Here is a 12,928-nt window from a genome sequence, read left to right as displayed (position 1 = left end):
TGTAGAATCTAAAAAAATAATACAAACAAAACCAAGCTCACAGATACAGAAAACAGACTGGCGGATGCCAGGAGAGGGGATGCAAAATGGGTGAAGGGGATCAAAAGGTATAAACCGCCAGCTATAAAATAATTGTCATGGGAGTGTAATGTACAGCATGGTGGCTACAGTCAGTAACACCACACTGCATATTTCAAAGGTACTAAGTAAGAGAGTAGGTCTTAAAAGTTCTCATCACAAGACAAAAAAAGAAAAAAATTGTGTATGGTAATGGATGTTAACTAGAGTTACTGTCATGTTCATTTTGCAGTGTATACAAATATTGAATCACGTTGTACACCTGAAACAAACATAATGCTATATGTCAATTATACCTCAATAAAAAAAGAAAGAAAAGAAGAGGAAGCAAAGGCAACAACACTTGAAACAGAAGCCTTTGTTATGGTCTGGTACAGGCAGCCCAGAACAGATGAATTCACTGTGCAAAGTGCACCAAATAATCTCATACAAAACAGAAAATATTTTCCATTCAGCAGTGAAAGACCATGCACACGCTTAGTCACCTTCTATCATAGTACCTTGCATCTTTTCCTTCATAACACTTACCACCACTTCAAATTCATTTGTTTGTCTCACCCCCCCATGAAAATGCAGATTGAATAAGAACTGAAGTTATGTCTGCTCTATTCTCCAATACTGATTTTCACTATAGTACCCAACGTTTAAAGAATGTCCAGCACATAGTGAACATAAAGAAATTTAAGGAAAAGATGAGAATGTATGAAACAAGAATCAACAGAATGGCAAGTATAATTTAGTAAAGTCTATCCACTTAAAATAAGCAAATAAAACCACATCAAATTTCAAATCATTATTAAGACAATTTTTATAAGAGGCAGGGATATAGAACAGGTCAGAGTGAATATCTGAAGGAGAATTTAAGCACCATGGTAGCAGGTTTAGAGACTTCGATACATTTGAAAAATCCTGTGAAATTTTAAAGATTGCCCATGGTCTTACAATATTTTGAATCACATTAAGAAGAGAAAGTATCATTTCCCTTTCCAAATCCCTATGTAAGAATGTTAATATAGTTAACATCTTGGCATATATGTTTGCTGACTCTTTTATATGTTCTTAGAGACAAAGCTACATAAAAAACCGTTCATATTTTATCACCATCATCATTCTTAACATTTATTGAGCATCAGCACTAGATACTGTTTGTTGTGAGTTTTAAGAGTCCCTCACTCAACCCCCAATACTTCCTTAAGATAGCTATTATCCTCATTCTCTAAAGAATAGGAAAAAGAGTGCTTAATTACGGACAATTTGCTTTTGTGATTTACCATTATAATTTTGAGACCTCTTTTCCTGTTCAAAATGATAAACTTTTAGGTTGTTCCCAACTGTATGTCACTAAATATAATTGGTACAGTTTAGGCTTTTGTATTATTTACTTCTGCAGAATGGATTCTTAGAAATGGGACTGATGGCTCAAAGGGTATTCACATTTTAACAGATACAATCAAATTACTCTCCAAAAGATTAAATTGATAGACCCACCACACAATTATGAATGTGCCTATTTTTGTATACACCCATTGACATTAGATACTACCACTCTTTGTAATTTTCAATAATCTGAAACAAGATAACCCATTGTATAATTTTTCATTTCCTTATAAATTAATAACAGGAATCTTTTTATCTGGCTATTCATTGTAATTTTCATAGTCTTAGTCTACTTTTCCATTAGATGTTTTTTATTAAGAATTCAACATTTTAATTTATTAACACCATGTTTATTACTTGTGTTGGAAATATTCTTTGACTTTTGTTAATGAGTTTTAATATACTTTTTTAAATGAAAGATTATGAAAAGTAATTTTAATTTCCTTTTCTTTTATGGGTCCTAAGTTTCTGGTTTGCCTCACACAGGTTTCTCCTACCCTAAGCAATATACTTTGATATTTTCTTCTAATATCTTATAAATGTATTACTTATTATATTAACATTATCTTATACTATATATTAATTTATAAGATATAATTTGCATTTTTAATCTAGTGGATGTATATTTCACATGGATATGAATGCAAATGTAAGTTTATTTTCATTCAAAAGAGTAACCAATTCTGTCACCTAATTTACTGTGCACTTCATTTTTATCCAATGATCTGAAATTTCAACATTTTACAAGTACTAAATTCTCTGCATATCTTTGTCATCGTTTTGGTCTAACTTTACATTATTTTCTATTTATCTATTTTTTGTACTATCATATTTTAGTTACATTAACTTGACAGTATTCTGCACATGGCAAGGAAACTGACCATTAAAGGATATTAATTATCTCAAAAATATAAAGGCATTTTTGTATAATTGTAAATTATCATTTATCAAAACGACTACCAGTAATCCTACTAGAGTTCTCAGTAGCAATGGACTAAATTTATAAATTAATTCGAGGAGTCTTGATTTCTTCCCACATAGGAACATGAGATGACTTATTCAGGTTTTATTTTATAACTCTGTATTAAATTAGTTTTCTCCCTATAAGCTCAGTGTCTTTCTTACTAGATGTAAACCTTGATACTTCATAGTTTTCTGATATCATTAACTAAATTTATATTAACAGGTAATTTTTTTTTTTTTTTTTTTTTTTTTGGTGGTACGCGGGCCTCTCACTGCTAGCAGTGGCCTCTCCCGCTGCGGAGCACAGGCCCCGGATGCGCAGGCTCAGCGGCCATGGTTCACTGGCCCAGCCACTCCGCGGCATGTGGGATCTTCCCGGACCGGGGCACGAACCTGTGTCCCCTGCACCGGCAGGCGGACTCTCAACCACTGCGCCACCAGGGAAGCCCTAACAGGTAACTTTATAAAGGAAGGCTTCAGGGTCATTTTTCTGTATATTTATCTAGTATTTGGCAGCTTAAGTTGATTTACTAGTTTCATTTTTAGTTGATGCATATTTACTATATACGTCATCGTATCATCTTCAAATAACAATAAGCTTGTCTCTTGTCAATATTTATGACATTTAAATTTTTATTATTATTAGCTCGCTTTTCTAAAAGTGATTAACTAGAGTGGTGATAGAAAAATCCCTGTATTCTTCCTGATTTTATTTGGGATGCCTCTAGTATGCCACTACTGCTATAATATTAACTCTTAATTTGCAGAAAATGTTTTACACATTTTCAGTAGTTTTAATTATAAAAAATAGCAAACCTGGGCTTCCCTGGTGGCGCAGTGGTTGAGGGTCCGCCTGCCGATGCAGGGGACACGGGTTCGTGCTCCGGTCCGGGAGGATCCCACATGCCACGGAGTGGCTGGGCCCGTGAGCCATGGCCGCTGAGCCTGCGCTCCGCAACAGGAGAGGCCACAACAGTGAGACGCCCAGGTACCCCACCCCCCCACACACACACGCAAACCTGTTTTTTATTTAAATAATTATACTAACATTGACCCATTTTGACTTTATTGAAATAAACCCTACACAGTCAATAGGTTTTAGTTAAATAGAATACCTGAATTTATTTGCTAATTTTGATGTTTGCAACTGTTGTATTTATATACACATATGTATGCTCTTTTGGGGGGTTGTGTTTGAGGTATTGATACTGAGGTTTGCCAGCTATGTAAAAAGAATGGGAAAACATTCCATGTTAATCTATATTCTGGAACAATTTTTAAAATGTAAGAATTATTTGTTCTATGAAAAATCATTTGAAATGACAGCAGTTTTAATAGTTCTTTCACTACATTTTTACGTCTTCCTCTTTGGCTATGTGCTTAGAGAAATGGTTCTCAAAGTATGACCACGGATAGGAAATATTGGGATCACCTGGGAGCTTGTTAGAACTACAAATACTTGGACCCCAGCTCAGCCCTACTGAAAGCCTGGGTTTGAGGATCGTCAGTCTGCATTTTAACAAGCACTTCAGGTGATTCTGATACATGCTTAAGTTTGAGAACTACTGCCTTAGATTTCCTACCCTTTCCTCTTCAGCATATTTCAGCTTTCTTCATTTGGACAGACAATACTCAAATTTCTTCCACATGATAAAGTTTACTAGCACAGATGCACAGGATATACTCATAATTATTTAAATATTTTCCATAGCTGTGGTTATATTTTCAAATTTATTATGCTCTGTGTTTCTTTTTGTTTTAAAAACAAAAACAAAATTCTTGGAGAGACGAGTCAGCAAGATGGCGGAAGAGGCGTTTTCAGCCATCACCCCCCCACCCCCGCCTAAACGAACATAGATTTTGACAACCACTAAGGAATAGATAGTAATACCTTTGTTGGGAGTCGGGGAGTCCAGCGGAGAAATTCCAGCACACCACTTGAGCAAAAAATCCGAGATAAGACCCATTGAAGGGGGTAAGAACACTTTTCCCTTTACCTGCATGGCCTCTCCCCCAGAGTGGCACAGCGCAGTGCCAAGAGAGGCTCCACTAAGCCCGAGATTTCCCCCGGGGGTGGGGAAAGTGGGAGCGTTGGGAGTGAGTGTTCAGCTTCCCACGCCTCCAGGACGCTGCCCCAAAGGCCACTTCTTTCTTGCCTCACCGGGAATAGCGAGGGTCTCAGCACAAGCTGCGGTGTCGTAAGAGGCTGGGAGCAGGTAGGCGAGAGGAGGACTCAGAGCCACAAGGGCCTGGACCTCAACAAGGGGCGCTGGAGCCTACAGAGCCTACAGACCAACGCACGGACTCCTTCAGCAGGCTGGCGAACAAGCTGCTCTGGAAGCTTCAACTGATGATTTCAGCCCACCTGGCGCCTGCCACGCTCTGCGTGCCTCAGCCCGCCCCGCCCCGCCCCCTGGCTGACGCGCCATGCGTGCCCTATGCGTGTGTGCCGCGTGGGAGGCCGAGCCCCTGCGGACTGCTGGTGAGCATGCGCGGGCGGATGGGTCAGCTCCGCGGAACTGTTCGAAGTTCCCCAGATCTGCGCATTTCAGGGCTCTGCCCTAAGGGAAACACACAGAAGGCTCTCAGCACCCACCCTGGCTTTGGGGGATGGAGAGAAAGCAAACAATGTTAAGAATGCCTCCCCCCACCTTCCCAAAGAGGGAACAAGAGGCGGGGAGTAGGTGCATCTATAGAAAAAATCCGACAGAGCCTCAGAATCCTTAGCTGCTATTGCAAGGTGTTTCTATGCCCAGGCCGGTCAGTAAAGACTGGAAAAGGTGACTGCTTTGTAAAATGCATACTATGGCTCTTGAAGCAGCCCTGTAACCTGGCCTCAGTCCTTCTTAGCAGTGGTCCCAGTGGTCCTGTCTCCTCAGGGACCCAGAGGGAGACATGCCCATCTACGTCCTTCCTATTGCCCACTGTGGCTATTGAAGCAGCCTGTAACTCAGTTCCAGCCCCTCTCAGCTACTACATCTGGCAGTGTTTCCACATTTTGAGGTTTACACTTACCAACAGTCATTTGTGTTGTTCCCAACACTGTTTATGCCAGTTTTAGTCTTTATTATATCATTCAATTACCTATTATATAAATGGAAAATATGATTACAAAAAGAAAGTATTTTATATGAAAACGAAGATGATTTGGGAAGATTTGATATAAATGCAATTCTAAAACTGCTGTAGAATTATATATTCTTTGTTATAAAATCATATGTAAGAAAAATCATTATAAAAGATTTTTTAAACTATTGTAAAAATCTAAAAGGATTTTATACTGATTGCTTCACAAGTATCTTTTGAATTTTTGTTCCACTTAAAAGAAACTAAAAATGGAAATCACAGATGGTTTATTATGGAATGTGATTTATACAAGCAAACTTTGTAGAACCCCAGTCGATGATGCACATTTAAAGAAAGGACATGAGCTGGACCTATAAGAAAAAATTCGTCAATTCAATTATATTTATAGGTTTTAGGTTAAATGAAATATCCAAAGCTATGTGTACCTTTTTTATGACACTTGTTTTACCTTTTAATTAATGTCTAACTATTACCTCTCATAGACAAACTCCTGCTGTACATAAATTGGATTTCATTTCCCGATTATATTCATTGCATCATTCAGTGGCCTCTCTTAAAAGACAGACACCACACCTTGGCTTCCAAGTCTTCAAGACATGGCAGCAGCCACTTCTGCTACCGCCTTTTTTGTCATTCATTCCCACCTTCTATCTTTATGTTCCAGGCACAATGACCTTATAGGTCTTTGAACACAACGGGCCTTTTCTCTCCTTGAGCTTTTCACATACAGTTATACCTGCTTGGTATGCTCTTTCCATCTCTTTGGTGTCCACCTGACTTATGTGTATTCCATAGATCCTCTCTTAAATGTATCTTCCTTATATAGGCCTTCCTCGACCATGAGACCTAACGTTGTTGTCCCTTATTCTAGCTCATGGCAACTTTTGTTTTCTTTCACAGTATACATCATAAGTTTCCAAAAAACTTGTATTTGTGCATTTGTTTTTCAATGCTTTTTCTACCATTAAACTCCAAGTTCTAATAATGAGGTGATCTCTTTTATTCACTTCTATAACTCCAGGGCCTGACCAAAAAAAAAAGGTACTTAGTTTTTTTGTTTATTAAGCAAATGAATGAAGAATCAACAGTGAGGATAAAACTAATGGCATGTATGAATTTGATGGTGATGCAACGGGTGAACAATTTTCTAACTGTGATCTTTGAGATTATCTATAGTTATTAAAGTGCAAAATCAGAATGAAAGGTAGAACATAGCAGTTTTTCTTATTAACTTCTATTATCTATATAACATCCAGCTGTTAAGTTTCTCATGCGAATTCTCTCTCACCTCACAATAATATGTTTAGTGATTATATAGACTTTTTCTCTCTTGTTCACTGCCAACCCTCAAACGGTATCTGGCACATAGAAGGTAATAAATAAATGTGCTTTTTATTTAAGGATCACCACTGTAGATGAATACCTATTCTCAGATTTAATTATGATTTCAGAATTATTTCCAATTGTTCTGGCTAAAAGTGAAAGGCATTACAAAAAGAAATTAGCAGAAACTGGCTAGTTATTCACCAATTTCCCTTCTCTTCTTGGGCAGACAGAATTCCTTTCCCAGCTTCCTTACAATTAGGTGCATCTAATTGATTTGGATATGGCCAATGGGTTACAAGCTGAACATCTTACAGGCCTGGTCTATTAAAAACAAACAAACAAACAAACAAAAAAACACAAACGCCAACACTTCACCCTCTTTTGTTGCCCAACTGTTGAAATAGAGAGGGCTCCGTGTATCAAGAAGAGGGTGGAGCCACAAGATGGAAGGACCCTGGGTCAATGACTGACCAAGTGGAGCAGAGCCTCTCCTCAAATGTCAACCCCTGCTGTCCTAACGTGAGGGAAGAACTAATTTTTAGTTGTTGTCAGACCACTAATATTTTGAGGTTTGCCTCACAGGTTCTCTAAAAATTTGAAGGTTTTATTTACACTGTAAATCACTTACAGTCAGTATATAAAAGGCAATCATTGAAATAATGAAAACAACACTGACAGTAGAGTCAAGTTTTGAGACCACCTTGTAACTAGGAGGTAGGAGGGTTCCTAGAGATAATTTCAAGTACAAATTATGTGCCATCTTAAGCTTGGCCCGTGAGCCATGGCCGCTGGGCCTGCGTGTCTGGAGCCTGTGCTCCGCAACGGGAGAGGCCACAATGGTGAGAGGCCCGTGTGCCACAAAAAACAAAACAAAACAAAAAAAGTTGAAATGTCCCCCTTATTCTTTCAATGCTCCAGTTCCACTGTTTCTTATATATTCAGGAATATATAAGCTTGAGGTACACAATTCATTTCTTTTTGTTGTTTGCTGGATTCACTCACTGGGGCAGAGGAATGTAAGTTGCTAAATAGAAGGTGGCCTGGCTGAGTGACAGCCAAAGCTTGAACTCTCTATAAGGTCTACTGGTCTGATTGTGACCCTGAGTGTTGATCCTCCGTCTTGCTGGGACAGAGGCAAATATCTCAGGGAAGGATGCTCTCCCTCTCTTCACACCTCTCCTTCCCATGTCAAACTCAGTGAAAGAGGCTCCAACTTAAATGGAACAGGACCCTTCTAAAGAAACGCAATCAAAATCTACCTTGTTTAGTTCTGTTCTACCTTAAAATCATAAACGAATTCTATTACATATTCTTGAATTAGGTCCTAAACCTTGCATTTCAAATTTAGTACTTCAATATATCCAGCAATTGCCTATCTAATGTAGAGTTCTAACAAAATTTTCTCTCCCTAGAAAGGTAGTTTTTGAACACTTATCAACTAAGCACCATTACTTCTCCAATGAGATTTTGGGCCACATCTATACTGAGTTTCGATATGTGTCTCTCTGCTTCTCCACTGAGTCCTTCCTCTATCATTCATTGCACTATTTTATTATAATTATCCAATTCATTTGTAACATGTCTTATTTGGTAAAACAGTTCTCCATTTCTTTTTATTAAAATTGACTGAGCTACTTTGTTATATATATTTTGGAAGAAGTTTTTCAAATTTGTCATAAAATCCAGCTCTAATTTTGAGTACTTACAGGTTAAAGGTATACATTAATTTGCATATTACAAATTATTAAGCTATCCCATCTAAGAATAGAAAATGTCTCTGTTTATTCTGATCTTTTATGTCTTTGTAGAGAGTTTTAATGTTTCTGTTTTTAGGTCTTGTATATTCTTTATTAATTTTTGGATAGTTCTAATTTTTTGGTTCCTGTTTTTGTAAATGTATAGATTATTGCTTATATAATAGAATAATATTGAATATTTAAGTTGATTTTATATTTAGTAACTTTGCTACACTTCCTTATTTAGTCCTAAAATATTTTCAGTTGGGATATTATGTTTTGTCTTTACGGGGGGGATTTTTGGTCTTTTTTCACTCTATATTATTTATTTGCAATTCTCTTTACAGTATTTTTATAAAATCAATTTTGCAGTAGATTTGATTAATTACTTTCAAAGATCCAGTTTTTGGTTTCACTAACATACTCAATTTTTTTTGCTCTTGTTATTCTTTGCTGTATGTCCTGTCTTATTTCTATTACAGCTTTCCTTTTCTTCATGTGTTAGCTATTTCCCCTTTTCCAACATCTTGAGTTCTGTATTTAATATTGGTTTGTTGATGCCAGGTTTCTCAACCTCAGCCCTATTGACATTTTGAGCTATGTAATTCTTTCTTATGTATTTGGGGGCTATTCTATGAACTGGGAGTGTTTATCAGCATCCCTATCCTCTACCCACTAGCTTCCAGTAGGAATCCTCTCTTAGCCATGGCTATCAAATGTGTGTCCAAACACTGCCAAATGTCTCCTGGGATGGAAAGGAAATAACTTCTGTTGAGGACCACTGAAAATTGATCAAAGGCATATAACAAACTGAGAACTATTTATTCAAGAAAAACTACTGAACCTAAGAGAAGAACACTGGCAATCTGTGATGTTTCAACCTTGAGCGGCTACCCTACCCTCCACCTCCATCAGTACTAAAGATCTACCAGGGTGGGGCAAGTTATGAAAGCAAGCAACTTTACTGTCGGGGGAGCTCACGTGACTTGGAGTGGAAGCTGGAGAAACTCCATGACCCAGAGTTATCCAAAATAATAGTGATCTCAGTGGCAAATGTAGCAGCTTGCCTCAGTTTGCGAAAGTGATTAAGGCAAGCAACTAACCAGCCAACTAGCCAGATATTCAAGGAGATCTTGAGAATGAGACAGCCATAATGGGCCTTGATATTCTGTCGTATTCCTGGCTGTCTGAAAGGCTATATGAATGTACAAGGTCGCACATATGTTCAGGAAAGTCCAAAGAGGGCCATAGTTATTTATACATCTTTGGCTAAGTGAGAGGCCTTCTACATGAGCAGAAGAGACAAAAAGGCCAGCAGATACTAAAAGCTGAATCAGATTAATAATTGCCTGCAGTTTGTATGTGTTCCCCAATGAACATACAGGTTCAGTGGCAAAGGGATGAACTGTCTCAAGGTGTTTAAGCACAAACGTTGGTCAAGCATGCTGACACAGGAATGATCCCTAGAAGCCAGGATTAATATAAAAGCAAGAAGAAAAAACAAAAACAAAAATACTGAGGCATCAGTATATCCATACACTACAGGGGAGAAAGGCTCCTTATAATCAGTGGAGGGAAATCCCTAAGCAAACACAGGAACAAGCATAACACCTATGGGAGAATGCAAATCCACAGTTGTTATAATATATTATATAAAATCTCTTGTTTCCAACAAAAAATTAGCAAATATGCAGAGGAATGGGAAAGTGTTTCACATACTTTGGAAAAAGCAAACAATGTCTCTGATGGACTCTAGATGTTGGACTTAGCAGACAAAGACTTCAAAACAGCTATTATAAATTGATCAAAAAAACTAATGTAAACTATGCTTAAATAATAAAGGAAAGTATAAGAACAATGACCATTCAAATATCAATTAAAGACCTAGAAATATAAAAAAGAACCAAATAGAAATTCTTGAGTCAAAAAGTACAGTAAGCAAAATAAAAAATTAACTATAGGGACTCAAGACAGTGGCATTATTCATAATATCCAAAGACCAGAAGCAATCTAAATGTACATCAACCCGTGAAGAGATAAACAATATATGATATATCCACACAACGGGATACTTACTACTCAGCAATAAAAGGAATACAGTATTCATGTAGTTCATATAAGTGAACCTCAAAACATTATGTGAAGTGAAAGAAGCCAGGTGCAAAAAACGATATATTGTATTATTTCTTTTATATGAACTATCCATAAAAGGCAAATCTTAGAGGTAGAAAGATTAGAGCTTTGCTTGGAACTGGGGAAAGGACCCAGAATTGACTAGAAGTGGGCATGAGGGTTCTTGTCTTGGCGATGAAAACGCTCTAATATGGGATAGATTTATTAAATCATTAAAAGGTTTACTTAAAATGAGTGAATTAGGTTGTGTGTAAGTTATTTGCCAATAAAGCTGTTAAAATATTGTTATTCATATCAAATATAAATAGAATTTTAATGGATCAAATGCATTACATTTTTCTTGCAAATAATAATAATCATTATCATAGTATTAGTAAAGATTGTACATTTAGCCTTCATTATGCATCATTATACGAGGCTCTTTAAATGTATAATCACATTATTTACAACTATGAGAGAGAAAATAATAACTACCATGATACGGGTAAATGAATGCACACTAAGAGGAAAAAAAAATTGCTAAAGGTAGCTTGACTCCTAAGTTCATGGACTCAACCAATGCTTTTTATAGTTTGCTAGTTGTGTCTGTGTGTGTATGTGTGCACATGCACATGCATAAGAGAGAAATGAGACATGATGTAAGACTAATATTGGGAAAATATGTTCAATGGAATGTAATGCTGTAGATAATATATTTTAAGACTTCATAATTACTGGGTAATATATATATAAATGCAAGTAAAATTACTGTTAAAATTATTAATTTCTTAGGGATTGAAATTTCAATAACTCTTTAAATTGCCAAAAGATATTTTAATTTCGGTCTCAAATTTTTCAAGAAAGTAGGTGAAAAATTAACCTTTTGACTTATTAACCACTTGAGAATACTAGCAGCATTTTTCTTAGACTTTACACTAAACCATAAATTTTAAAATAATGTCTATAAATAAAAACCTAATAGGTTATGATATTATAATGTAGATTTCAAAATAAGAAAAAATTTGATGCATTGTTTTCACATTTTTAGTAATGTGAAACTGTAGCTTATACTCTAAAACTTATAACTACCTTATAAACCATTCTAAGCTTCATTTTACTAACACAAATGGTCAAGCCAATTACATAAAATATAGTTTCTTTCCTTTGTTTAACACATGAAAAAATCATCACTGATTCTCTGACTTTAAATAAATTCATAAGCTTTACTATTACCCATTAGAAGAGGTGCTTTGCTGACACAAAGATAAAATAAATTATTTATAATCAGTAAATCTTCATAGTATAAGAGTTTACATCAGCGATTATCCAGAACTGGTAAAAAAAGAATGGTTAGTGGAAAATCTTACCACGCCAATGGAAAAGTAATTATTGATGATACTGTAAGGCACTGGGTCTCCCTTCTCATCTTTGTCATTAGGTATGACTTCAAACTTCCACCTGTCCAACATGATTTCTGTGCTGTTTTCAATGTCTTTTAAGATTTTCATCAGATTCTCACCTTCATAACCTAATAAAAAAAAATTATCTTGAGAAAAAAATATAACCAAATAACAAAAGCTATAATTATATATGTTTAAGCGTGTGAATATGTGTGTATCATTCTAAAGCTAAATAATGCATTTTAAAGCAAATTCTAACACAGGTTGAAGAATTAACTATAATCTTATTATACTCATACTAATATTTTATCTTTAGCTTTAATTTGTAACTCATATTTCGCTCCTGTGGGACAAATTCACAGTACAGCCAACTGCCAAATGAACATCTCCAATGCATACCCCTCACAAAACTTTTTATCAATGTATTTATTCAAAGTGGAATTAATGATGTGCTTTGGTATCATCCTCCTGTGAACTCTCCCTCCGAAAAACAGCTGACTTTCCCCTCCACCCAGTTGCTATAGTAAAAAGCCTGGATGCCATGTTAGACTTGTCCCTTGCTTCTACTCCCTCTGCAGGCTTTATATTTGATAACACTTTTTTCCAGAAGCCACCCTCCCAAAATAATGGATTCTGTACAGTACCACAGTACACAGTTCTCAAAACTAGCCCTACCGTAGAACGAGCATGGTGCACTATAGTTATTTTCATTTTTCTCCCCACAAGTTCCTTTTACCAGGTGTGCCCTACAGTAAATGTCCAACAAATCCATTTTTAAATAGATCTACTATAGATAGCCACGATGGCCAGAAAAGAAACTTGTTGCTTAATATTATACTTTCTCTTAAA

At 36.4% G+C, this 12,928-nt stretch overlaps 1 protein-coding gene across 24 annotated transcripts in view; it reads right to left on the bottom strand.

Moving 5' to 3' along the window:
• DGKB (diacylglycerol kinase beta) overlaps positions 1 to 12,928 on the bottom strand; it is a 909,303-nt gene that overhangs the window by 392,696 nt on the left and 503,679 nt on the right. For all 24 annotated transcript variants that reach the window (XM_079932538.1, XM_079932527.1, XM_079932534.1 and 21 more), the window contains one exon: positions 12,047 to 12,207. In XM_079932538.1, the coding sequence (XP_079788664.1) occupies positions 12,047 to 12,207 (161 nt within the window). The remainder of the gene's footprint in view (positions 1 to 12,046; positions 12,208 to 12,928) is intronic.

This window comes from Stenella coeruleoalba (assembly GCF_951394435.1).
Source record: "Stenella coeruleoalba genome assembly, chromosome: 9".
NCBI lineage: Eukaryota > Metazoa > Chordata > Mammalia > Artiodactyla > Delphinidae > Stenella > Stenella coeruleoalba.
The sequence above is the reverse complement of the archived record's forward strand: the minus strand, read 5'-3'. Positions and strand labels throughout refer to the sequence as shown.